The sequence below is a fragment of the Bubalus bubalis genome, chromosome 2 (genome assembly GCF_019923935.1).
Source record: "Bubalus bubalis isolate 160015118507 breed Murrah chromosome 2, NDDB_SH_1, whole genome shotgun sequence".
NCBI lineage: Eukaryota > Metazoa > Chordata > Mammalia > Artiodactyla > Bovidae > Bubalus > Bubalus bubalis.
The window spans coordinates 14,550,679-14,576,817 of NC_059158.1; the positions used below are offsets into that span (position 1 = coordinate 14,550,679).

At 43.2% G+C, this 26,139-nt stretch overlaps 1 protein-coding gene across 8 annotated transcripts in view; it reads right to left on the reverse strand.

Annotated features, from left to right (window-relative positions):
- Nucleotides 1–737: 737 nt before the first annotated feature.
- MBOAT1 (membrane bound O-acyltransferase domain containing 1) overlaps nucleotides 738–26,139 on the reverse strand; it is a 110,424-nt gene continuing 85,022 nt past the window's right edge. For 4 of the 8 annotated variants that reach the window (XM_025266147.3, XM_006046533.4, XM_044927611.2 and 1 more), the window contains 6 exons: nucleotides 25,544–25,736; nucleotides 18,582–18,685; nucleotides 16,158–16,222; nucleotides 14,079–14,211; nucleotides 11,219–11,370; nucleotides 738–2,143 (listed from right to left, as the gene is read on the reverse strand). In XM_025266147.3, the coding sequence (XP_025121932.1) occupies nucleotides 2,020–2,143; nucleotides 11,219–11,370; nucleotides 14,079–14,211; nucleotides 16,158–16,222; nucleotides 18,582–18,685; nucleotides 25,544–25,736 (771 nt within the window). In that variant the 3' untranslated portion in view covers nucleotides 738–2,019. Of the gene's footprint in view, nucleotides 2,144–11,218; nucleotides 11,371–11,474; nucleotides 12,211–14,078; nucleotides 14,212–16,157; nucleotides 16,223–18,581; nucleotides 18,686–25,543; nucleotides 25,737–26,139 lie in introns of those variants that run through there. The other 4 variants (XM_044927616.2, XM_044927623.2, XM_044927643.2 and 1 more) reach the window with 4 other exon arrangements.

The following is a 26,139-nucleotide window of genomic DNA, read 5'->3' on the forward strand; positions in this document are numbered from 1 at the left end:
GAAGTGTTAGTCACTCAGTCGTGTCCAACTCTTTGCGACCCCATGGACTGTAGCCCACCAGGCTCCTCTGTGCATGGGATTCTCCAGGCAAGAATATTGGAGTGGGTTGCCATTCCCTTTGCCAGGGGATCTTGCTGATCTAGGGATCAAAACCAGATCTCCTGCATTGCAGGCAGATTCTTTATCATCTGAGCCACCAGGGAAGTCCCAGAAGGTTACCTGGTTAAATTGGGGTGAGTTTCCTACCCTGGCCCAAATGTGCTACTTCTTAACTTCCACTGTCTCACATCAGGACTAGAGCTTAGGCTCTGAGCAGCACAGGGCCACCCTGGACTCTTTAAGGGACAAGAACATCATTTCACATTTCATTGTCCAAAGAGAAGCACCAGCATGGAAAGATGCCATGGCCAGCAGCCTTCCTGGGACCACTGTGAATTCCAATCTTAGCTCAACCATGAAGTCTGTGACTATGGGGCAGTTAGCAACCATCTTCCTGACTGTTTTCTCATCTATAACAGGAAGTTAATCCTATCTGCACTTAGGGGGATGAAGATCAGAAATTCAACCAAAAACCAAAACCACCCAAGCACTTGACATATAGTATAGATGGAGCACATCATGCTCAAATTTTAAGCAAGACAGACCTTTAAGTTTGTACACATTTGTTCACACACACACACATGCAAAATGCACACACATGCTTCAGAATGGCAAGATGCTACTGACACAATATGCAATGTTTTTCAGAAATATTTCCTTTATATAGAAATACAGTATTCATTTAGTAAGAAACTAACTTTTTACCATCATCTTATTTGAACAAATTCTCTCCTCCCAAGGGTTTTGATTGAAAATACATCATAGCATGTTTCATTATCATTATTATTTTCCATAACATTTAATACCACATTTCCTTCTCCCACGTAGAATATCACCTAGAAGTTTCCCAAAGGAGCCACAGCACATTCATGACAAAGACAGGAAAGAAAAGAAAACCATTTTAAATCTCTGCTTTCAGGCAGGATGATTCAACTCAAACAATTTCAAATTTAATCAGCTATGAAACTGAAAAATGGAAACCAGCCCAAGTGAACACCATGGCCATGATCATGAACACTCCCAAGATGTGAGGGAAGAGGAGAGAAATGTCTGCCTCTTCTTCCCAAACTTCAATGTAACTTTATTTTTTAAAAAATTATAAAAAGGTATCCTCCTGCCTTCATAGTGTGAAATTTGGGTGTTTTCTCAGGACCATGTGTGGGCAAGTGGAAGGCATGTACTTGTGCAATGGGGAACTATAACCCCTCTGAGACCTCTTTGTACCTGGACAGGAGACTTTCTAATTTTCAATCTTGGCTCATTGCAGAAGAAAGAAGGGTTACATCCCTCGGGGGCGGGGGAAGAAAACACAGCCTCCTTCAGGGCACATGCCTGACTTCAAGTCCATACAGGTGTCCGTTCACGTTGGTGACCTTGGCACAACGAGTTTTCAGTATTCTACAGACCTCCCTTCACACGGTCCCTCCCCAGAAGTCTTCTGAGTGTAGTTAATGTGTTTGAGAACAGAAATGTCACAAGTCAAAGGATTGGGGGCTTCCCAAGGCACAGCCATCTTGGGTGTATTCTGGAAGACAAGTCATCTCAGCTTCCCCTTCTCACTTTGGGAGCAGACACTCAGGTTCCCAATATTCAGATTTCAGGGGCTGGAGATCATGCCAGAAAAACAAAGACCCAGATGCCCAGAATGCACTGTCTCTGCAAGTTCTGGCACTTTCTCCACATACCTCCATGCCACTAAAATGTCCTATAAAATATGAAATCAACTGGGCATGGCTGATTTAATGGTACAAAAAGGCTTTATAAAAATACTCCCTGCACTTAAAAAACAAAAACAAGAAAAAAATGCATGTAAACATCGCCTCTAAGTCACTGGAGAACTCTGGAGTCTTTATCTTGTCTGTCCAATGATTTGCAGTCTTAAGTGTTCAGCGTTTTTTTTTTTTTTTTTTGGTGGAGGTATCAATCCATTTTTTTATTAACAGAGTTCAGAGTCTGAGGCCACCTTTGATTATGAGCTTGTGGTTTGATTGGCAGGAATAGAATGATCAGGAGACTGATGATGTGTAAGTAAAAGTACATAGACCTAGGAAGAAACATACACATATTTCAAATGAGAATATACAAGGGAAATGTCACATGAAGCAATTACATCATCCTTTGGCACTGGCGGACCTAACCGCCCTCAGGCTTGCCTTGATCTACTCCACAGATAACTCCCTACAGTGGCTGAGCGGGCCAAGGATGGACCAAAACCTCAGAGCTGGGCAGAGCAAATGAACTAGCCCATCTGCAGACAGACACGTGGTAATATCCCACTGATGTTATAAGCAGATCAAGAGCATTAACCCCACAGCTAGAAACTCACCATATTACAAGTATAAGGATGCATGGAATGCAAATTCAAGCCCTACCCTATGTTCCCCTAACACAAAAGCAACTGACACTTTAGCCAATGTGCTCCACTAAGTGTCAGGGGTTCTTGTAGACATTATGAGCCCAAAGAGTCCAGATTTTAAAAGCCTACCCCATGACTCAATTTCATCCAAACTAGAACACGTTTTGCTTTTGAGGTCTGTGGACTTACAGCCTAAGTGTGGTACTGGGCACAGTGTGGATGTTCAATAAATCTGTACACATCAATGAATGAAGTAATTATGAACAGCTTTTATATGATTGCTGTATATCCATTTGGAAAAACTGAACTTTCAGTTTCTCCAATGCTTTTTGAAGAGCAGAAGAAAATAATGTTAAGGGGCAGGAGACCCACGACTGATTTACATCTCATCCCCCAGCTTCTGTGATCATAAGGTCGGATCAACAGAATAGTCAAGAGCTCCAGCAGAAGCAAGCATACTTTTTCTTCTTTCAATAACTGTGTATTGTGCTCAGTCATCTTTGTGACCCCCTGGACTGTAGCCCACCAGGCTCCTCTGTCCATGGAATTTTTCAGGCGAGAATACTGGAGTGGGTTGCCATTTCCTCCTCCAGGGGATCTTCCCGACCCAGGGATCAAACCTGCATCTCCTACATCACGGGATTCTTTACCACTGAGCCACCTGGGAAGCCCACCTAGAATGCAGGAAGGAGTAAACTGGGATCTATAAAAAGACAAAGACTCCACCCCTTCTTTTGGGAATGGAAAAGACCAGTACAGACAGAATAGTAGCAATTTAGCCAGCAGAGGGGTAAAGAGCCACAGGTGAGTGGTCATCTGATTTACTATTTAAACCAGGACATTATTGAGAGTGAAAAATAGTTCAACAAGGAAACACACTGGCTCTGCAAGTATAAACTGGGATTCTCATAGGCACATCCAAAGCATAGGGGATTCCAGCTTTCAAAATTTGCTCTCCTAAAACAGACTTTGTTTTTGCCTTTTGCCTGAATCATTTACATGTGGTCAAATCTACCCTAAAGCAGTTATGTTAGATTACAATCAAATATTCTGGAAGTCAAGGGGTTGAAATTTCCTTTTCAACCTCCCAGGAAGGTTTAGTAACCTATTCTGACATTCCATACTTCTCTCCAGTGTTAAAGAACCCTTCATCTTTTTTACTATGGAAGAACTCAGTTAACATTTATATAGTGTTCTAGCACTAAACCAGGTGTGCAGATATACAGATGAATAGGGCACAGTTCTCCTCAAGGAGCTTGCAATCTACAGAAACTCCTACACAAATTCTAACATTCTTATACACTGAATTTAGAAAGCGTTAAAGACAACTAGTCTAGTTAAAGACAACTTAGATTTTGCTTTTGAAAATGATTTCAGAGAAGGGTTCTGCTCCTAGACTAAATATTTCTGTCTTCCTTGAATACATATGTTGAAACCCCGACTTCCAATGTGATGATATTAGAAGTAGCCGCCTTAGGGAGGTGATTTGGTTTAGAAGAGGCCATGAGGGTGGGGTCCCCATGATGGTATTAGTGTGTTTATTAGAAAATAATGGGAAATCAGAGTGTGAGCTGTCTCTGTATCCTTCTCACTGTCCCTCAACCCATCTTTTTCGCTGTCCCTGTCTCCATCAGTCTCTCTCTCTGCTATGTGAGGACACAGCAAGAAGGCAGACTTCTGCAAGCCAGAAAGAGCTCTCATTGGAGACCAAATCTGCTGGCACCTTGATCTTGACCTTCCCAACTTCCGCCACTGTAAAGGGAAAAAAGTCTTGTTTTAAGTCACCTAGTCTATAGTATTTAGTCATAGAAGCCTGAACTAAGACAATTTCATTCTTTTTTTTTCTTCTATTGGATTATAGTTGATTTACAATGTGTTAGTTTCAAATGTGTGAAAAAGTGATTCAGTTATACATATATTCATTCTTATTCTGTCCTTATATAGATTATCACAAAATATTGAGTAGAGTTCCTTGGGCCATACAGTAGGTCCTTGTTGGTTACCTATCTTATATATAGTAGTATGTGGACGTTAACCCCAAGCCCCTGATTTATCCTCCATACCCCCACATTTCCCCTTTTGTAACCATAAGTTTGTTTCCAATATCTGTAAGTCTGTTTCAACTTCATAATAAGTCCATAAGTTCATTTGTATCATTTTTTAAAAATCAGATTCCACATGTGGGTGATATGGTATTTGCCTTTGTCTGGCTTATTTCACTTAGTATGATGATCTGTAGGTCCATCCATGTTGCTGCAAATGGCATTATTCCATTCTTTTATGGTTGAGTAATGTGCTTAGTCGCTTGTCATGTCGGACTCTTTGCAACCCCGTGGACTCTAGCCCACCAGGCTCCTCTGTCCGTGGGGATTCTCCAGGCACGAACACTGGAGTGGGTTGCCATGCCCTCCTCCAGGGGATCCAGTGTATATATATATATGGACCACATCTTCCTTATCCATTCATCTGTTGATGGACGTTTATGTTGCTTCCATATCTTGGCTATTGTCAAGTGCTGCAATACACATTAGGGTTCCCTCTTCTGCAATTTTTTGGGAAGAGTTTCAGAAGGATTGTTGTTAACTCCTCTCTAAATGTTTGACAGAATTTGCCTATGAAGTCATCTGGTCTTGAACTTTTATTTGTTGGAAGATCTTTAGTCACTGTTTCAATTTCAGTGCTAGAAATTGAACAGGTCTGTTTTCTTTCTTCCTGGTTCAGTCTTAGAAGGTTGCACCTTTCTAAGAATTTAGCCATTTCTTCTAGGTTGTCCATTTTATTGGCATATAGTTGTTTGTAGTAGTCTTTTAAGATCCTTTATATTTCTGTGGTGTCAGTTTAACTTCTCCTTTTTCATTCCTGATTTTATTGATTTGAGTTCTCTCCCTTTTATTCTTGATGAGTCTGGCTAACATTGATCAATCTTGTTTACATTCTTAAAGAAAAAGCTTTTAGTTTTTTTCCATTATTCATCTCTATTTCTGCTCTGATCTTATTTCTTTCCTTCTACTAACTTTGAATTTTGTCTGTCATCTTTCTTTCCTTTGCTTTAGGCCTGAGGATCATAGCGTCTCTTGCTTCTCATGTCTGCCCTCTAGTGGCTGACGTTGGTCCTGAGGTTTGCGCAGGTTTCTTTGTGGGTAGAGCTGGGTCTTGTCATTCAGGTGGTCAGGATCTTGTCAGTTCAGTTGTGTTCGACACTCTGCGACCCCATGGACTGCAGCACGCCAGGCTTCCGTGTCCATCACCAACTCCCAGGGCTTGCTCAAACTCCTGTCCATCGAGTCAGTGATACCATTCAACTCATCATTGGATGGCATCCTCTGTCATCCCCTTCTCTTCCGGCCTTCAATCTTTCCCAGCATCAGGCTCTTACCCAGTCAGTCAGTTCTTCGCATCACGTGGCCAAAGTATTGGCGCTTCAGCTTCAACATCAGTCCTTCCAATGAATATTCAGGACTGATTTCCTCTAGGATGGATTGGTTGGACCTCCTTGCAGTCCAAGGGACTCTCAAGAGTCTTCTCCAACACCACAGTTCAAAAGCACCAATTCTTCAGTGCTCAGTTTTCTTTAGTCCAACTCTCACATCCATACATGACCACTGGAAAAACCATAGCTTTGACTACATGGACTTTTGTTGGCAAAATGATGTCTCTGCTTTTTAATATGCTGTATAGGTTAGTCATAGCTTTTCTTCCCAAGAGCAAGTATCTATCTTTTAATTTCATGGCTGCAGTCACCATCTGCAGTGATTTTGGAGCTGAAGAAATAAAGTCTGTCACTGTTTCCATGGTTTCCCCATCTATTTTCCATGAAGTAATGGGACCAGATGCCATGATCTTTGTTTTTTGAATGTTGAGTTTTAAGCCAGCTTTTTCAGTCTCCCCTTTCACCTTCATCAAGAGGTTCTTTAGTTCCTCTTCACTTTCTGCCATAAGGGTGGTGTCATCTGCGTATCTGAGGTTATTGATATTTCTCCCACAATCTAGATTCCAGCTTGTGGTTCATCCAGCCTGGTATTTCACATGATGTATTCTGCATATAAGTTAAATAAGCAGGGTGACAATATACAGTCTTGACATACTCCTTTCCCAGTTGGGAACCAGTCCATTGTTCCATGTCTGGTTCTAACTGTTGCTTCTTGACCTGCATACAGGTTTCTCAGGAGGCAGGTAAAGTGGTCTGGCATTGGTTAGGATTGTGTCAAGGGGTGTGTTTAGAGGTGGCTATGTGACTGAGACTTCCCTGGTGGCTCAGACGGTAAAGAATCTGCCTGCAGTTCAGGAGACTGGGGTTCCATCCCTGGGTCGTGAAGATCCCCTGGACAAGGGAATGGCAACCCACTCCAGTATTCTTGCCTGGAGAATCCCATGGACAGAGGAGCCTATAACCTCCGTGGGCTACAGTCCATGGACTTGGAAAGAGTCGGACAACTGAGAGCCTAACATAAGGACCAGGTGACCTCAGTGTGGCTGCTGACGGCTGGGGCGGTGTTCGTAGCCTGCTGACTGCTCTCTCGGAGGCATTCCAGCACTGGAGCTGTAAGTTATTGGTTAGAGCCAGGTCTTGATGCCAAAATGGCGGCCTCTGGGAGAGGTCAGTATTCTCTGGGGGCTTCTGCCGCCACTGTCCTTACCCTTCCCCCGGCCCAGTGAGCCACAGCCAACCCCTGTCGCCACAGGAGAGCCTCTAGGACCCACAGGAGGTCCAGTCCCAGCTCCTATGGAGTTTACTAGCCTGGGCTGGCTCCCAGTGGCACAAAACCTTGTCTGTGCCCTCCAAGAGTGGACTCTGTCTCCCCCAGTCCCATGGAGCTCCAGTCCTGTACTCAATCCCCACTGACCTTCAAGGCCAAATGCTCTGGGGACCCTCCTTGCAGGGCTGGACCTTCATGCTGGGGAGCATGATGTGGGGCTCAGCACTCGATCTTGTGAGGGAACCTCTGTGATATAATTACCTTCCAGCCTATGGGCTGCCCACCTGGTGGACATGGGATTAGATGTGTTGTGAAAGCACCCCTCCTACCATCTCGTGTGGCTTCTTCTTTGTCTTTGAATGTATCAGGTGGGGTAGATTCCAGTCTTTTCGGCCGATGGCTGTTCAGCACTTGGTTGTGATTTTGGTGATTTCCTGAGGGGAAGTGAGCGCAAATCCTTCTACTCTGCCATGTTTGTGGAGACACAAGTTCTTTTATAATACAGTCAAATGTTCACTTGGGGCTCACTTACAACTACAAGGGAAAAAATTAGACTAAAGCAGTCTTTTTAGTCGCTACAGATTGAAAAGTGACGAGATAGAAAAACAAAGCCCGTCTGACACTTAAATGTCAATCAAGGAAGGGTATCCTGAGAAATGGATTTGCATACGACTGCCAGTCATCTCCAGCTACTGAAATTACCCCCTAGAGAGGAACAGATCTGGCCAGGCCCATCTCCATTAATTTCTTCTGCCAGATTCACAGAGTCTCCTACGAGTTTCTGAAAAATAATTGTTTTAAAAAGATTCTGAAAATACTTTTGAGAGACAATCTATAATAGTCATTGGCAACAGCTATGCAGCTGTTAATCTAATTTTAATTAATTTGAATTTTAAGTTTTAAACTGTTTCTCAGTCTTCAAAAGCTCGGTGGCCACATATGCTGGTGGCCACCCTACTGGATGGCATTTCAGTCACTGTAGAAACTTCTACTGGACAGAGCTGACCTAGGTAGGGAATTTAAATGGTATACATAAGCAACGAGGAAAACAACATACCACTTAGGCTGAATTACTTGAAACTGACAAAAGTGACAGAAATGTCAAATTTCACTCTAAACAAAGGTTTGTGTGCGTTTTAAGTAAAGTAGGTTGTTTTTAAAAAGAAATGGAAATCTCCTGAGAGTGATCTGGACTGATAATGATTTCTTCCCCTAAAGCTCCTGCCTACAAATAGAATTTGGCATGCTTAGCTGGTTAAATGCATGTGATCACAAACAAATCACTACTTGTGTGTGACTCCCAAGTGATAACATTCTTCCAAAGTATTTTCTCCTACAGAAATTTTTAGTGACTGCACTCCTCCTCTTGCTGTTTAAAAAAAACAAACAAACAAACTTTGCAAGTGAAACTTGGGTTTTGCTGTGTGACATCTGTTAAATTACTCACCCTCTCTGAGCCTCCATGGCCATAAATAATAAACAGGGATAGTGATACCTACCATTCTCTTCTCAGCTCACTGCTCTACCTTGGATTGGTTCTACAGTCTTCCCACACTCATGTTTCTCAGGGCTTCTTCCTATTACAATGGAGCTTCTCTGTGCTGCTCCCAGGGTTGGCAGCACAACCCACAGTGGTCCATCCGCCCCCCTCAGCATCCCTACACACTCTGTACCTGCAGCCTCCAGGAAAGAAAGCTCAATGCTGCTTTCTCCCGAGAGTCAGATTCTTGTTACATGCACCATGTACATGTTACATGGTACAAAATCTCCGGACCATTCACTCAAGGGTCTGATCTTCGTGGGTATTTATAAATCTGTCAATGATTTCCTATCACTTCTATCAAGCTATCTCCTCCACGGAAGTAGAAATGAGTTCTATCTTTTGTTCACCACCCCAGTCCCAGCTTCTAGAGCAGTGCCTAGCATGCCGTGCTGTGCTAAGTCGCTTCAGTTGTGTCTGTGCAACCCTATGGACTGCAGCCTGCCAGGCTCTTCGGTCCATGGGTTTCTCCAGGCAAAAATACTGAAGTGAGTTGCCATGCCCTTCTCCAGAGCATCGCTACGACCTAAGGATCGATTAAATGATATCGAGTTAAATACAGGCACTTCTGCTATAATATGACACACATATTCCTGGAAAAAAAATATTGCATCTAGCAACATCATACGCTTAAAATGCCAGGGCTGGGGTGGGTATGTTTCGCCTCTCCCCAGTTCGTTTCTTTATCTGCATAGTGACTTAGATTTTCCGAACACTGGGGGAACCCTCAGCCCCAGGCATCTGACTTCGGAATGCAAATCAATGTGTCTCAATGCCTGTTTAAAAAAAAATAACCTGTTTAACATAATTCCTTGTTTACCTCACAGTTCCACTTTATAAAAGGTCATCTCCTCACTAGCAACTCTCTCCTCTTTCCTCTCTCCAAAGAAAACGGGGGAAAGAGCCCAGGGTTACCAGTTAGAAGCAGACACCTCAAAACCTATGAGAGTTTTTGTAACCTGAGCACTAACAAAGACAATTAGCACCCAAGCCCAAAACTTGGACAGCCCAGGAGGATAGCTGGACTGGGCTTAAAGGCTGCTTCAGAGAGTGTTAAAATGTACAAGATGATAAAGGGCAAATGCTGGCTGGAGGACACTCAGATAAAGTGAAAGTGAAGTCGCTCGGTCGTGTCCAACTCTTTGCAACCCCGTGGACTGCAGACCACCAGGCTCCTCTGTCCATGGGATTCTCCAGGCAAGAATACTGGAGGGGGTTGCCATTTCCTTCTCCAGGGGATCTTCCCAACCCAGGGATCGAACCCAGGTCTTCTGCATTGCAGGCAGACACCCACCAGGAAGTACTCAGATAAGGGAAAAGAAAACAGAGCTGTGAGCAAGTGGGGCTGCTCAGAGGGAGGGGGCACAGGAGGCAAAACCAAGATGGTGCAGGCTTGGAGGTGGGGCACCTCTGGAAAGAGGGAGCCGAGCGCAGGTGGGACGGCTCAGGGCTCCTACCTCTGTAGCAGCTGAACTGAGGGTTTTTTGGCTGAAGATTATAATTCTTTTCCCACTATTCCTGCATCCCTTGTCTAGAAAAGTCTGTATATAAACCAATTTAACTTCCATGCTATCTGGACATAATGCCTACGACCTAACTGGAATTACAGAAACAGACTTCAACCTGAAAAAAAAGAATCCTACATCTGGACACTGATACCTGGACTGAGCAGTGCGAGTATCTTTGGTCATTCCTAACCGGTGTGTCCAGTCTCTGATATACAATAAGGCACGTTTGCATGTCTATTCCCAAGCCACTTTTCTGATTGTAGCTGTGGCCCAAACTTAACCTACAAAAGTCCCTGCAAATCAGTAAACGACGCAAGTCAGTATTTATCGAGTACAGACTGCAACCTCAGACACTGGGCTGAGCCCTTTGCATGTCTGCCTCATTCAATCCTGACAAAGGTGTTTTGAGATGAATTCTATTCTTACCTTCGTTTTACAGTTGACAAAACACAGGTAAAAGAGGTTAATAACTTGCCAGAGGTCACACAACCACTTCTCTGAGAGTAGAGAAATATGGCTAATTCAACAGAGGAGTGAGACAATAAAAGTAATCAAGAAGAGCTTTGCGGTTCAGCTGGAGGGCTGGTGGTTGAATACAAGGGCCTGACATCCTTTCCCTAAAGGCCTCGTCTGTGGGGTGAATCCAGCTCGTGCCTGCTTCTGTCCCTCCTGGGGTGCCCCAAGGCCCCCAAAAGAGCCTAACCCCAGGAAAAACAGGTAAGGGCAGTGAACTCACCCTCTGAGCTTGTAATCCAGACACATGCCTTTGGAATTCACTACCATAAGCATCCCTTACTTACTTTAGGAATGGTTCAAGGGCACTCTGCCCCATCGGCGTTACTGTCTGTTAGCATCTCCAGGCCAGACACTTCCTCCTAAAGCCTTCTCTAGACATTTTTGCATTGAAACCGCACATAGAAACTCAGTACTGGCTGATTCAGCTCACCAGCTCCTAAGTCAAACACAGAGGTTACCAGACAAGTTTTCTACAGAGCAATCGTGAACAAGCGAAACTTACTTGTATAAGCTGATGGTGGGTTCCACGGCCAACATAACGAAGGGGGCCACCGTGTAAGAGACGGCCAGCTGAGTGACAGCCCAGGTGACTATGTCATAAACAACCTTGAGGGCTTTTGAAGAAAGGAAGTAATGTCTGTAGTTTTTCCTCACCTGCTCGCCAAGGAAGTGGGGGGGGGGGGGGCGGGGTGCAAAAAATAAAAACTTTTATTCCATGCATGCATGTAGTACACCTCAGGAACACAGGAGATAAAAACTACCATCTGAGTTCTATTTTCAACCAAAAATACCATTATAGTTTTGTTATTTTAAAAAAGTACACATCCATTCACTGTACAAAAATGTTTAAAGAACAACTAAACAGAGATTTTTTTTTTAACATCTCCCCAAGAAAAGCATTGTTGAAAAACCTTTCAAGTCTCTTTTCTATTCATACATATTCATATTTACATTTCCAAAGGCATCACTAGATGGTTAGCCTGTTTTTCATTTAGCAACACAGCATGAACTTTTTTCTACGTCAGTAAATATTAATCTGACACAATTTTAATTATGGGAAACTTTGTAAACAATTCTATGATGTATACCCTTGTAGAAAAGTCTCTGCACTGTGTCTTATTTCCTTTGAATAATGGTGAAATATAATAGTGTAATAATGAGAGCTACCATTTATTGAGTGTTTACAGTATGCCAAGTCTGTGCAAATTCTTTATGGGTATCATCTCTGATTCTCCCAACAAGGCTATCATGTAAGCATCATTATGCCCATTTTACAGACAAGGAAACAGAACTCTCTGAGATGAAAAATGCTGGGTGTCAAAGGATTTGTAGGTCTTTGGACACAGATTTGGTTCCAGAAAGGCACCCGATTTCCAGATGCCAGAACCAAAGACAGAGTTGAAACAATGGCTGGTTTAAAGGCAGGTCAGTAAGGACTCGTCCTTGGCTCTAAGGTCCTCTAGACAGAGGCTGGAGGTCCATCCACTGGCAGTACTGAGAAGCACATAAGAGATTTTATTAAGTAACTTCCTGGGCCTGAGACACTTCATGACTGTTTGAGTTCATTCTCCCTTTGGCGGGGAGGGGAATGGAAACACTGTTCCATCAACCCTCTCTCCATCTCGTATCTGACTCATTTGTGGAAAACGTTCCAAGGTCACCCGACAGGCTTTATATACTGGGTTGGCCCAAAAGTTCATTTGGGCTTTTCCAGAAAGATGTTAAAGAAAAACTCAAACAAATTTTTGGGCCAACCCAATAAGTCAGTGCTTTTATACCAATTAAGATCAACTGAACGAAAGACGTTTTAAGAAATAATACTCTGAATGTATAAACAAAATTCTAGCCTTTGTCTTTCCATCTGTTTTTTCGTTTTATGACCCAAGTTGGTATATGAATGGGAAAAAAGAAAATGCTTTCACTGCACAAGTACGTACAGTATATACTTTTATTGTTCTTGTTTAGTCACTAAGTCATGTCCAACTCTTTTGTGACCCCCTGGACTGTAGCCAAGCCAGGCTCCTCTGTCCATGGGATTTCCCAGGCAACAATACTGAACTGGGTTGCTATAAAACTTTAAACTGTGCTAATCAGAATGATTAATTATCCATCTTGTTCACACAACAAACATTTATATAAATAAAATATTGGGTCAGCCAAAAAGGTGCATACAAATTTTTCTACAAGTGCTTAAGTTGTGAACTTTTTGGCCAACCTGATAAAAACTCCATGGGTGAAGAACTTCTGTTCACTACAGTAGCCCAGCACCTGCTAACATATAAAAGGGCTCCTGAAATATTCATCGAACAGATGAATGAGTCAACAGCTAAAAGAAATGGGAAAGAAATCCTAGTCTACCCACTTTCTCCACTGAACAAACAGGAATATGTTATCCATTTATACGTACACTATATGTTACGTCTCTATTCCCAGTAGTAGACCAGGAGTAGGGACCACATCCCTTCTGTTCTCCATTTTTTCCTCCAATACCCATCACAGCACTTGGCATGCAGGAGGCACTCCATAAACATATTTTTAAAAAAAATAAAAGAATGAGTGAATAGCTTTGTTGGGACTCCTAAACCCACGTCTAAAATAACCAGCTCAACAAATCTCATTAAAAGCTCCTGGCACCTGAATCACTATCAAGTACTGAAATGAAATAAAATTCAAAGCTCTGTATCTGACAGTTAGAAGACACTGACTTGTACATGTTCACTTCATTTTTGAGGACATTTTAATTCTGTCATTATTCTTGCTCTGCAGCCAGAAAATCACAGGAACAGTCTAGGACAAACTGAAGGCTACTCCTAAAACCTAGAGAACTAAATTTATAAAATTCACAAAGGACTTTACACAAACTTAATTTAATTGGATCAAACACATTTTCTCTAACCAAAAATTGGTTAGAGAAATCTTTAAGAGAACAGTTCCTGTGGCTGCAATTTTTACAATTGCTCGGAGATCAAATTATTTTTAGGTCAAAGATTATGAAAAGAGACATTATGTATAGTATAAGCAAAATGAAGTTTTATGGAATCTCCATGGATGAATGATAGTCATCTGTAATTAGTAGCCTTTAATGATTAAAAATATTTTCATCTCTTAAGGTACTAAACATTGTTCCTAAAAGTCCTTTTGTTTTGCAAACACTCCCTGTAAGTAATATGAAAACGAAATAGTTAACCATTTTATGACCATAAGTTCCTATATACTGAAATATTTCTCTAATGGGAAGACTTCTGTTGATTTCTCAAAACATCACTCCCACCATGGTCCCCAACCTGCTGGGACCTAAAAGACAACACACACACAGGCATCTGATTACTAACGAGAAGATCCCATAACCAGAGGAAGCTTACCGTTCTGGCTGCTAGAGTGACAAGGATTCCAGTTAAGAAGGTGAAGTAGTACCCAGGGTAGACACCGTGCCATAAGGCAGACAGGATGAAGGTCAGCACGGTGGGGTACCAGGGAACCCGCTCATAGCACACACTGAAGACAGGAAGGTACAATGAGCCACAGGTCAAACATATCAGGAATTTTTACTGACACCTGCATCTTTTTGGATCCAATCATGCAGAAATCACTTGATCCACTGATGGCATGCCTGCCTAACCCTCGTCAGGGGCTTGCAGTGTAGTCCAAGCAGCCTTGATCTCTAGTTTTCTTAAACACTAAGAGTCGTGTCCGACTCTCTTGTGACTCCCAAGGACTATAGCCCGCCAAGCTCCTTTATTCATGGGATTTCCCAGGAAAGAATACTGGAGTGGGTTGCCATTTCCTTCTACAGGGGATCTTCCAGACTAGAAAAGTGCCATTGGCTCTAAAACATTTAGAACCAGATAAGGGTCCTCATTTAGTGGAATTCATTTACTTTCCGCACTGGCCCCAATGCCACCTTAAAAAAAAAACAACAACCAAACCACTGCAGCCTTCTCATCTCTCTTGGCCATGACTCCAGCACAAAATCAACACATCAGTTACAGGGCCTCTTCAGTTCTCAGTGTCCACTGGATTCCAACCCATGAATTTGCCTTAAAGAGAGGGTGTTATGAGAATCCAGGAACTGCCAGTAAATACCCTGCAGATCTCTGGCTTCTTGGTTGTCTATTAAAACGAAGTGACAGGGGACTTCCTCCAAAATCCACTCTACAGACTGACAGTGGTACCCTGGGGAGCAACTACATGGCTTCCTAAATGAGACAGCCCAGAGGAAAATAAATCCCAACAGTCAAAAGTAACCAAGTTAAAACCAAACGAAGGATCACAGCTGTCTCTTTATGGGAAGAAAGGGAATGCATCTGAGGAAAGAAACAAGGGTGGAATTCCATGTGAAATATTTCTTCTTGAAATGAGAGGTACTTTGCATGGGTGTTTGTTTCTTACCTCTCTGTACCTTCTTGAATGAATGAAATATTCCATTTTCTAAAATGATTTTTTTTAATATTTCACTTTTTATATATATGTTCACATAAAAAATGTGTATGTAGAACAAGCTCCTAGTGGAGACTATAGGATTCTCAATACATTGGGGTCATTCAATAGGCAAAATAGAGGTTTATGCTAAACTGATTCAGAAAATTAAAAGCAATAACTTAAGGGCAAATTTTCAAAACGTGCATATTCAGATTAATTGCATGAGTTTACTTTGGTAGAACTGTTATACTTTGTCTCTTCTTTGACCCCAGTGTTTTAACAAGATGAAAAATGCTACTTATCAAAAACAGTAGAACTGACAGTTTAATATTTTTATGCTCTCTCTGCACTCATGTAATAGGAATATTCATGAGCTAGAGTCTGCTGCTTTGAGGATAGCATGTCATTAGTTCCATAAGAAGTAATATTTCTAATTTTGGAATGTGTATAAAAACAAAAGGACAGAGAAATACCAAAAATACAAAGTTAAAAAGCATCAACATGTGGGGGGTACCATAAAGTTTTCAATGCTACAGATAAGATAAACAGCAGTCTTCCGTGACATGATGCTGACATTGACCCTCCTTGACCCCTGAGCAATAGACTGTCCTCTAGGTAGGCAGCAGCACATCACAGCGGTTAAGAGCCTGGCTCTGGAGATGCACGGGCCTCATATTTATTACTCCTTAGCTGTGTGACTTTGGGCAAGTGACACAGCCCTCTGTGCCTCACTTTCCTCATCTGTAAAATGGAGATAATAAGTACCATCACTTCCTGGGATTGGAATGAGGATTGCTGGTACACAGGAATGGCGTTAGCAAGTATTTGGTACAGTGAAATTAATATACTACATTGTGACCTTCTCAAATTCTTCCTACTTTTTCGTTGACACAGCATAGATGTTAATACCAAACCAAAGTGCCAGCTGACATGACCCAGCAGACTACGGCTGTTCACCTAATGCTGCCCATCTAAACATATCCCAGCGCCATGAGTAACAAGGTCGTTTTTGTTTTCCTTACCGCTTTAGCCAAGTAGCTGTCTGAATATTCCAGTTTTCTACGTACATTTTGAAACTTGTGGCAGTCTAGAAAGGAGAAAATAACACCTATCATTAGCTTTAAATATCCCCAGAAACGGAAAGTCCTCCCAGAATTTCCCTGGCGGCAGACTAGATGTGCAATTTCCAAGGTGACAACTGACTCGGGCAGCTCAGCTGCCCCAGTGTACACAGTCAGACTTGATGGACTTCCCAAGATTTCCTTCGCAACTAAAGCTTGGCTCGCAGAGTCTCAATTTCTCTCAAAATCTATTTTCAAATTATAGGATGACCGAAAGAATGTTTTGTGGGTTTTCCTTCCATTCTGGTTAAACACAAAACCCAAGTCATCTGAATTTTAAAACTAAACCCTCTAAAATGGGATTTGCCACAGGAAAAGCTTCATCCTGTGACTTGAGAGCCCTTCCGGAGACACCTTGAATTCAGTTGCCATCATTTCTCTCTGGGGCCAGCTGTAAGCTAGGTCAGTCTGGTGCAGTTATTCTGCAAGTAGCTACACAGGTTCAAACGCTTCCAATTGTATCTAGAATAGTAAGGAGATTTCACGCACGAAGGAGTCACAATACAGAAAAGAAAACAAAATATCACTCTGCCAGCATGACGCAGGTAGATCAACCATGCAGAAAGATTCCAAAATAAGTCTTCAATTGGGTTTTCTAATTAAAAAAAAAATTTAATAAAGGCTGGTTGTAGAAAGCACGTAGCAAACATTTAAGAACTAGAATTCCTAATGAAGTTGGAAAATGTAGATGTCCCTGTTTTCTGTTTCAACCATAAAATCTTAGGCCACAAGTTGGCCTAATGTAATATGTTTGGAAGGAATGGAGGAAGAGGGAGAACGCATCAGTGATGGACAGACAGGTTTCTGTACTATGAACTTCTAGTTTCAACACCCTAAGGCAGGGGTCTCCAACCTCCAGGATCTAATGCCGGATGATCTGAGGTGGAGCCGATGTAATAACAATAGATATGAAGTGCACAATAGATGTAACAAGCTTGAAGCATCCTAAAACCATTCCCCACCCCTGGTCCGGGAGAAAACTGTCTTCCACGAAGCTGGTCCCTGGTGCCAAAAAGGTTGGGGACTGCTGTCCTAAGGAGTTTTATTTAGCCATCTTCCATGGCTAAAAAAATGCTATCCTCACAGAGCCAAAAGTGCCTAAATTAAATCAGACCTCCTTGGCGGTTCTACTTAGCTCCTGGCTGTATATCAGCTCCACTTCTTTCATCATAAATACATGACTCAGCATCACCCAGAACACATGCCCACAGTGAGAGGTCTCTGTCTTCAGGGCCACAGTGGAGGGGTTGCTGGGCAGCCGGAGGTCCAGGGGACCCACTCTGAAGGCCCATTTACCCTCAGCACGCCAAAGTAGCCAGCCAGGGTCTGACAGTTTTGAGGACGAGAAGAATTTCAGTGGGAAAAGGGAGGAAAGTCATAACACATCGCTCTCTGACATCATCTAGATAGAAAAACAAAAGAGAGGGGTTGTTCTGGAGGCTGGATCGTGTCCATTCAAATGAAGAGAAGCCCCAGGTATCAAGAAGGTGGAAGCTGTCCCCCGGGCCTCCCAGTGGGTGGGGGATGCCCACCAAATGTGGGCAGCAGGGGGTCAGTCTCTACCTCCTGGGCTTCCTGCCCTACACGGAGCTCCTCTTTCTGCCTAGACTCTCCAGTGCCATAGCCAACAGCAATCATGAGTCTCTTGGCTGGAGAACCAGCACTTCTGCACGTTGAGAATCGTGCCCTCTGGCTGCAAGGAGGAAAAGGGCCAGAGGCTTGGCAGTCCTTTCAGCTCTGAGGGATGACAACACGGAGGAGATCAAGAAGGATGTGGCCCCACAGAGATCGCCTCTAGAGATGGAAATGATAATACCGAGAACTGCGGTCCAAGAACAAAGCTAGTGAGAGAGAAACCACCACTCTAATTCTAGAGGCCTAAAAGCTGTGCACTGTTGCAATTCTTAAAAGCAGATGCATCGTTCGGAAAGGAACCACAGAGAACACCGGCAATACAACCACTAGTCTGTATCTTTGCGGAAAGGAGACCGTCACCAAGAGAAAATGACATCTGTACTTTCTAGTTGGTACAATAGGAGTGTAAACAACAAAAAGATTTTCCTGGCTCTTTGGCAGGCTTTCCGTGTATCATTTTTACTGCTAGAACCATTAATACTGCCAAGAAAGTAGGTACCATAAAATGTATATATATATAAGGAAAAAAGTTCTGAGATACAGAGTGTTTCAAAGACTGCTGGAGCCAGGATTCCCTGACAGGGACTTTTTCTCGGACACTAACAAGGACCTCCCACGTTCACCACACTCACAGCACACCGTTTCCTTTATTCACAACGGCAGCGTCATTCACAAGCATGATACACTCACCTCAATTTTCCAGATGTTTAGGTTAGAAAGCAGATCCCAAGAGAAATTTCCATTCTTATCCACTCCGCTGAACCCAAAGCCAGCTGCATTATTCACTGCATCAGCTATGGTTTTCAAAACAACACATTAGGATGTGGGACACAAGTCACATTGCTGCTTTCAAAGATAACTAAATGTCTGTCTAGCTTTAAGAGGAAGAGAGATGGCTGCAGTTTCCTTGAGAAAGAAACCAAAATAAATTTACAGGATCTCCTGATACTACTAAGAGTCAGAGCTTTGGCGCTTGGGTGATGTCAACTTTTATTCATTCATTTTTATTCATTCACTAGCATTTCGTGAGCACCTGCTAAGTAAGAAGGAAGATGCTCACAGAATGTGCAGAATGAGAAAAAGAGAGATGAAGAAACAAAACAGAGAAATAGGAAGATTTAGAGACCAACTAGATATAAGGGGGGAAAGGGGAAAAGGTGGAAATATTTACATATAAGCTCAGAAGACAGAAGGACCTCCATCCAAGAGTTGTCATTAACGATGGCATGACACAGGCTGATAGCATCACATCTGGAAGAGAATCAGCTCTGAAAGAGAAACTGAGCTCATTTTGGATGTTAAGCATGACGTGTCAGTATGGATATCAGTTGGGACAGCCAAGATACAGTTAGAACAATTTAGAACTTACGAAAAAGAACAGTACCAGAACTGTGAATTTGGAGGCAGCTGCCATAGAGGCCACATGCATATACGCTAAGTCGCTTCAGTCAATGTACAACTCTGCGACCCCTTGGACGGGTCCGTGGGCTTCTCCAGGCAAGAATACTGGAATGGGTTGCCATCCCCTCCTCCAGGGGATCTTCCCGACCCAGGGATCAAACCCACATCTCGTATGTCTTCCGCACTGGTAGGCGGGTTCTTTACCACTAGCGCCACCTGGGAAGCCCACCAAAGAGGCCACACGTGGACACAATGACCAAAGCCACCCTACCGACAAAGTCGGTCTAAAAGCTCCTGTGTCCACCTTTATTTCACTTCACTGAACTCTGTGAAACCATCCCCCTGCTGTATTTCATTTCTAATCAGTTCCTTAATGATATTTTTTACACTCAAAGAGAGACCTGATGAAATCGACACACTTGTATTATAATGGCCAAGATTACTTTCTTTCAAGTTCACTCTGTTAGAATATTTCCTTCAGTTCAATTCAGTCGCTCAGTCGTGTCTGACCCTTTGCGACCCCATGCATCGCAGCACGCCAGGCCTCCCTGTCCATCACCAACTCCCAGAGTTCACCCAGACTCACGTCCATCGAGTCAGTGATGCCATCCAGCCATCTCATCCTCTCTCGTCCCCTTCTCCTCCTGCCCCCAATCCCTCCCAGCATCAGAGTCTTTTCCAATGAGTCAACTCTTCACATGAGGTGGCCAAAGTACTGGAGTTTCAGCTTTAGCATCATTCCTTCTAAAGAAATCCCAGGGCTGATCTCCTTCAGAATGGACTGGTTGGATCTCCTTGCAGTCCAAGGGACTCTCAAGAGTCTTCTCCAACACCACAGTTCAAAAGCATGAATTCTTCGGCGCTCAGCCTTCTTCACAGTCCAACTCTCACATCCATACATGACCACTGGAAAAACCATAGCCTTGACTAGACGGACCTTTGTTGGCAAAGTAATGTCTCTGCTTTTGAATATGCTATCTAGGTTGGTCATAACTTTCCTTCCAAGGAGTAAGCGTCTTTTAATTTCATGGCTGCAGTCACCATCTGCAGTGATTTTGAAGCCCCCCAAAATAAAGTCTGACACTGTTTCCACTGTTTCCCCATCTATTTCCCATGAAGTGATGGGACTGGATGCCATGATCTTCGTTTTCTTAATGTTGAGCTTTAAGCCAACTTTTTCACTCTCCACTTTCACTTTCATCAAGAGGCTTTTGAGTTCCTCTTCACTTTCTGCCATGAGGTTATTGATATTTCTCCCGGCAATCTTGATTCCAGCTTGTGCTTCTTCTAGTCCAGCGTTTCTCATGATGTACTCTGCATATCAGTCACACGCTAGTAAAGTAATGCTCAAAATTCTCCAAGCCAGGCTTCAGCAATATGTGAACCGTGAACTTCCTGATGTTCAAACTGGTTTTAGAAAAGGCAGAGGAACCAGAGATCAAATTGCCAACATCCACTGGATCATGGAAAAAGCAAGAGAGTTCCAGAAAAACATCTATTTCTGCTTTATTGACTATGCCAAAGCCTTTGACCGTGTGGATCACAATAAACTGGAAAATTCTGAAAGAGATGGGAATACCAGACCACCTGATCTGCCTCTTGAGAAATCTGTATGCAGGTCAGGAAGCAACAGTTAGAACTGGACATGGAGCAACAGAATATTTCCTTAAAAATAATCAAATGAGCTTTTTAACAGATTAAAAGGAACAATATGGTCATATTAACAGATACAGAGATGACATTCCATAGAATTCATCTTTTCCTAATTAAAAACAAACATCCCCTCACCAAAACCCCTAAACCTTTGCAAACAAAGAAGCAAACTTGTTTAACTTAACAAAGCAATCTACAGAGGACAAATAAATAAAAAAGCAGCAAATGTACTTGATGCTTGCTTCCAACTTTTGATAGTTATGAGTAAAGCTGCTACAAACATAAAAAAATCAAACTAATGAAGTTGTAAAGCCCGAGATCTGGGGGAGATCTCAGAGCAACCCTTCCCATAGCTCTGTTCATTCCGTTTCTAGGGGAGTTCAGGTCCAGCTCACGCGAGACTTCTAAGGGCTAGTGGGAAGAAAAACCACCCCCTCGAAGTTTGCCTGCTTTCCTTTTGGCATTGTTGATGCCTTAAAACTGCTTATCTTACGCTTAGCTTTACTGTAAAATGGTCTGGCTTCTTTCAGAGAAGGGAGGAAAGAAATGAGTCCTGAGATCTCTTCCTCCCATGCCGACTGGAGGGAAACTCAGTGGAAAAGGAGGAGGACACAGCCAGGGTGCAGCAGCTAAGAGACCACAAATTTACACTGTGTGGGCACAGACGGCGAAGAACAGAATTAAAACCAGGAGAGGACGCGCTCTTGAGGCCCGGGCTGATGGGGCTGCAACCAGCACGGCCGTCCAGGCGTGCCTTGTCCCGTGTCCAGCCTCAGATCCAAAACACACAGAAGAATAACGATTTTTTTTTTGGGGGGGGGGGTGGAATCCTTAAATGTTTTCCCAGGATTCTGTATGCAGGTCATTTCTCATTTAGTGCTCACAATGGTGTGAAAATGGTGGTTCACGTTACCATCGTCGTGGGAACGGTGATCTCCTGGGTTCCTTTCTCTACTTGGGAGCAGGGTCAATTCACAGCCTTGGGAGAGCTGTCTCAACTTCTAGGAACCTGTTCCCATGAGTAGATATTATAACGGTACCTATTTTAAAGGGATGCTGAAAGGATTAGACCAAATTGAAGATATGTAGAGTGCATAATACAGGGCCTGGCCCGAGTTAACATTCAAGAATGGTTAGCTGCCGCCCCCTTCATTATTACTGCCATCCCCATCTTGCTAGAAAGAGGTCTAAAGCTTAGTGATGTTAACATTAAGATCACTCAGTCCCGCCAGGTGTGCAGGACTTCCCTGGTGGGCCAGTGGTTAAGACTTCGCCTTCCAATGCAGGTTCGATTCCCTGGGTGGGGAGCCAAGATCCCACATGCCTTCGGGTCAAAAAACCAAAAGATAAAACAGATGCGATACTGTAACAAACTCAATAAAAACTATTAAAATGGTCCACATCAAAAAAAAAAAACAGAAAAGATTGCTCAGGTGGTAAACAGTGCCAAACTCTGAACACTAGGGCTGATTCCACCAGCCTGATTGGCTGCTGCTGCTGTTGCCAAATCGCTTCAGTCGTCTCCGACTCTGTGCGACCCCATAGATGGCCTCCCACCAGGCTCCCCCGTCCCTGGGGGCCAGGAGCCATCTTGAGAGTCCCTTGGACTGCAAGGAGATCCAACCAGTCCATTCTGAAGGAGATCAGCCCTGGGATTTCTTTGGAAGGAATGATGCTAAAGCTGGAACTCCAGTACTTTGGCCACCTCCTGCGAAGAGTTGACTCATTGGAAAAGATTCTGATGCTGGGAGGGATTGGGGGCAGGAGGAGAAGGGGACGAGAGAGGATGAGATGGCTGGATGGCATCACTGACTCGATGGACGTGAGTCTGGGTGAACTTCGGGAGTTGGTGATGGACAGGGAGGCCTGGCGTGCTGTGATTCATGGGTCACAAAGAGTCGGACACGACTGAGTGACTGAATTGAACTGAACTGAAGAACCAGAAGAGGTGACTCTCAGAACTGCCCATTTATACACGGTCAGAATTCCCTGCTCCCCTTAGTGCATCCTGCCACCTTTTATCCAAGACTGTTCTTGCCTTAAAGCAGTTAGAATCTCTAAGTTCACCAATCCAAAACCGGCTTCACTTGCATTGCACACGGCTCTAACATAACGGAAGATAAATTCATTGGACACCCCTATTTGGGCATCTGTGATCTTTAGAACACAGCCTGGGCTATAATTGAGTCTCACTAATTAGTACTAATTAGTAGGAGAAAAACCACTAGCCTCATATGCTAAGTCCAAAGAAAATAGCTCTATTCTTTCAACAGAAACGGTAACTAGTACTAGACGTACACAGTGCAAGTCAGCTGAGATTCATCAAGAGGCCAGCTTTAAGGATTAAATTTATAACTGTGTATAATTAGTACATCAATTATATGGAAATGGTGTTTGAAGGAGCTGGATAAAACAATTATTCGGTTAAGCAGTTTAAATATTCCCTGTTACACTATTCATTGCATCTTTACTTATAAATAATACAAAGGTTAATTTCAGACCAGCCCATGCAATCTAAACTAATACAAACTCCAAATTGAGGCCATGCAAATTAATGAAGCGTTTCTACTGAAGCTACCAAAAACAATGAAGAAAGGCTGGTGGGGAAGAAAAGACAAAGAGATAAGTCCACAGAGAAAGCAATCCATGGAAAGGGTTATTTCTCTACCCTAAATATCTGGGGTCACTCCACAGAGGACAGAGTGAGGCCAGACACCCCCTGTGCCCTGCAACCGCCTCCGCGCCCGGATTCCCACCAGTACAACCCACCTCGTGTTAGACTTTCCCTACGAGGCCACGGAATGGCCTTTCTTTCCTCCTTAAATCAGGAGCCGATTTAGTCCAGAAGCCAGCCCATAAGCCCTGGGGTACAGAATATGGGAGCAGGAACGGGAGGGAGAAGGGGGAAAGAAAGGGAGGAAAAGCGAAGAAGTAGAAATTAGGAAAGGAGTGCAAGATTCTATCACACACCCTCTCCAGGCTGGAGCAAAGTGAAAAGTCTACTTCAGTAGAAAAATACACCCAGTGTTCTGAGTGGCGCTGCATCCAGAGGAGGTGTAATGCCCACCTACTAAGGAAATGACTCTTCAATAATAAAGCGTCGGCAGGAAAGGCAATCAGATACAAGGAGCTGGGAGCCTCGCCCAAGGACCAGTCCGTACACGTCATCCCCTCTGCCATCCTGTCACTGCCGCGGCTCTGGGTATGCAGTGCCTGGTGGATATACGTGTCTGGGGCCCACTGAGTGCCATGACCATGAGGGCTGAGATGTCCGACTTTGAGTTCCTCGTAGCACAGAGCCTGGTACTCAACAAAAACTCCCTGCGTTAAACTGAATGGGACCGGGAACAAACTTTCCCACACAGCAAATTTTGGAAAAGCTCTTACGTCTCTCTGTGGTCAAGTGTGACATAAATTCTGCATTGGACTGCACTTGTCTCTGAACACTGTGACCTTTAAAAAATCATTTGGACCAGGAGCAGGGAAGAAAGAGGAATAGGGGATCACTGCTCTGTTGAAAGGATAGAGTTTCTGTTTCAGGTGATAGAGAAAGTTCTGGAAATGGATGGTGGTTATGGTTGCATTGTTGTGAGCGAACTTAATGCCATTAAGTTGTACACTATAGGTGGATAAAATGGCAAATTCTATATTATGTATATTTTACCACAATAAAAAAATGATAAATGAATAAATCAGTAGTTATAAACTTGAACTGGGTGCTAAAAACTTAAGAGTATGAAATGAGAGAACTCAGTTAAGTGCCTCACCCTTATGGAATATGGTCTACTAGGAACCAAGTTTAATAATCTACTTGATTTCATAAACCAAGTCACTGTTCCTGACATCAGGCCCCCACGTCACTTGCAGCTAAGGTGTTAAACTTCCCCTCCTGAAAGTCTTCCAAATGCAAAATAGATATTCCCTATGGTTACCATGCCTTATCAAAATACTTTACCATTCTTGGTATGTAAATAGAAGGTTTATTGCTCACCTTAGCAAAGGTTTAAACTTTTCTGGTGTAAAACTCTTTAAAAGGAAAAGATATAAAAGCTTAATATTGACTAAAGTTACCTCACAGGGGAAAAAGAAAAGTATGATAACGCCCAATTAAGTTGAACTTTCTACCTTAAAAAAAAAAAATCACTTGAAATCAGCTTCTTTCTAAAGCATAAAGCTTAACCAACCATTTCTTTAAAAGGTCAACCTAAATAAGCACATGTATGGGTAAAATTCAACGTGTATCCTGTATTACAGACAACCCACAAAAATTACAAGAAAGCCAGGTCATTCTGGAATTTTTCCCTAACTTTCCATTACCCTAAATAGCCAAGTTTGATGGGTAGATGCAGCAGCTTCCAAGGTCTGACATCTGCTAATAACACTGGGTTTAAACAATAGCCAGGACTTTTCTCCTTATCACAGATAATTGAGAGGAGGGTTACCCTGGAAAGTACAGAGTCCCCCTGGCTCAACTGCCTTCCATTACACACCAGTCTTTTTTTGTTTGTTTGTTTAAGTGATCCAAATGTTGCTCTGGCCAAGCCCTCCAAGAAGTAGCATTTTTTCCTCATGCATTCAGTGCCCTCCAGCAAACTCACCTAACGTCCAGGCAAAGTAATACTTGGGCTTGGAGGCTTGCATGACAATGTATAAGTAGCAGAGTCGGGTCAGAAAGTTTGCTTCATGAACAAACCAGTCGTCAACCAGGGAGGTGACAGGGAAGGTCTTCGTCAGCGTCAGAAACAAAAGGAGAGATACCAAGGTCATGCACAGTTTGTGCATCACGGCTCCCTGGAAATGGGGGAGAAGAATGAAATAACTATTCAGAAGACACTGGTGCGTGGAAAACAATTTCAGCAAAGGGATGCTAAGAATAAAGCTGCCCCATGGCTGTGGTAATAGTCTCTAGAAGGAGAGGCAAAGGGCATTATTCCTCAGGGCACAGTTTCAGATGATGGGCATACATGCTGTATTTAGACGCAGGATTCACCTCTGACACCCAGGAAGGGATGGATCTAAAAAAAAAGAAAACTCTTACCAGCACATTCTACCATCAAAGGTCAGGTGGTTTTATTACCTAAGCGAGAGACCACTTGCTCAGTTGGGTCCGATTCTTTGCGAGCCCATGGACTGTATAGCCCACCAGGCTCCTCTGTCCATGGGGTTCCCCAGGCAAGAATACTGGAGTAGGTTG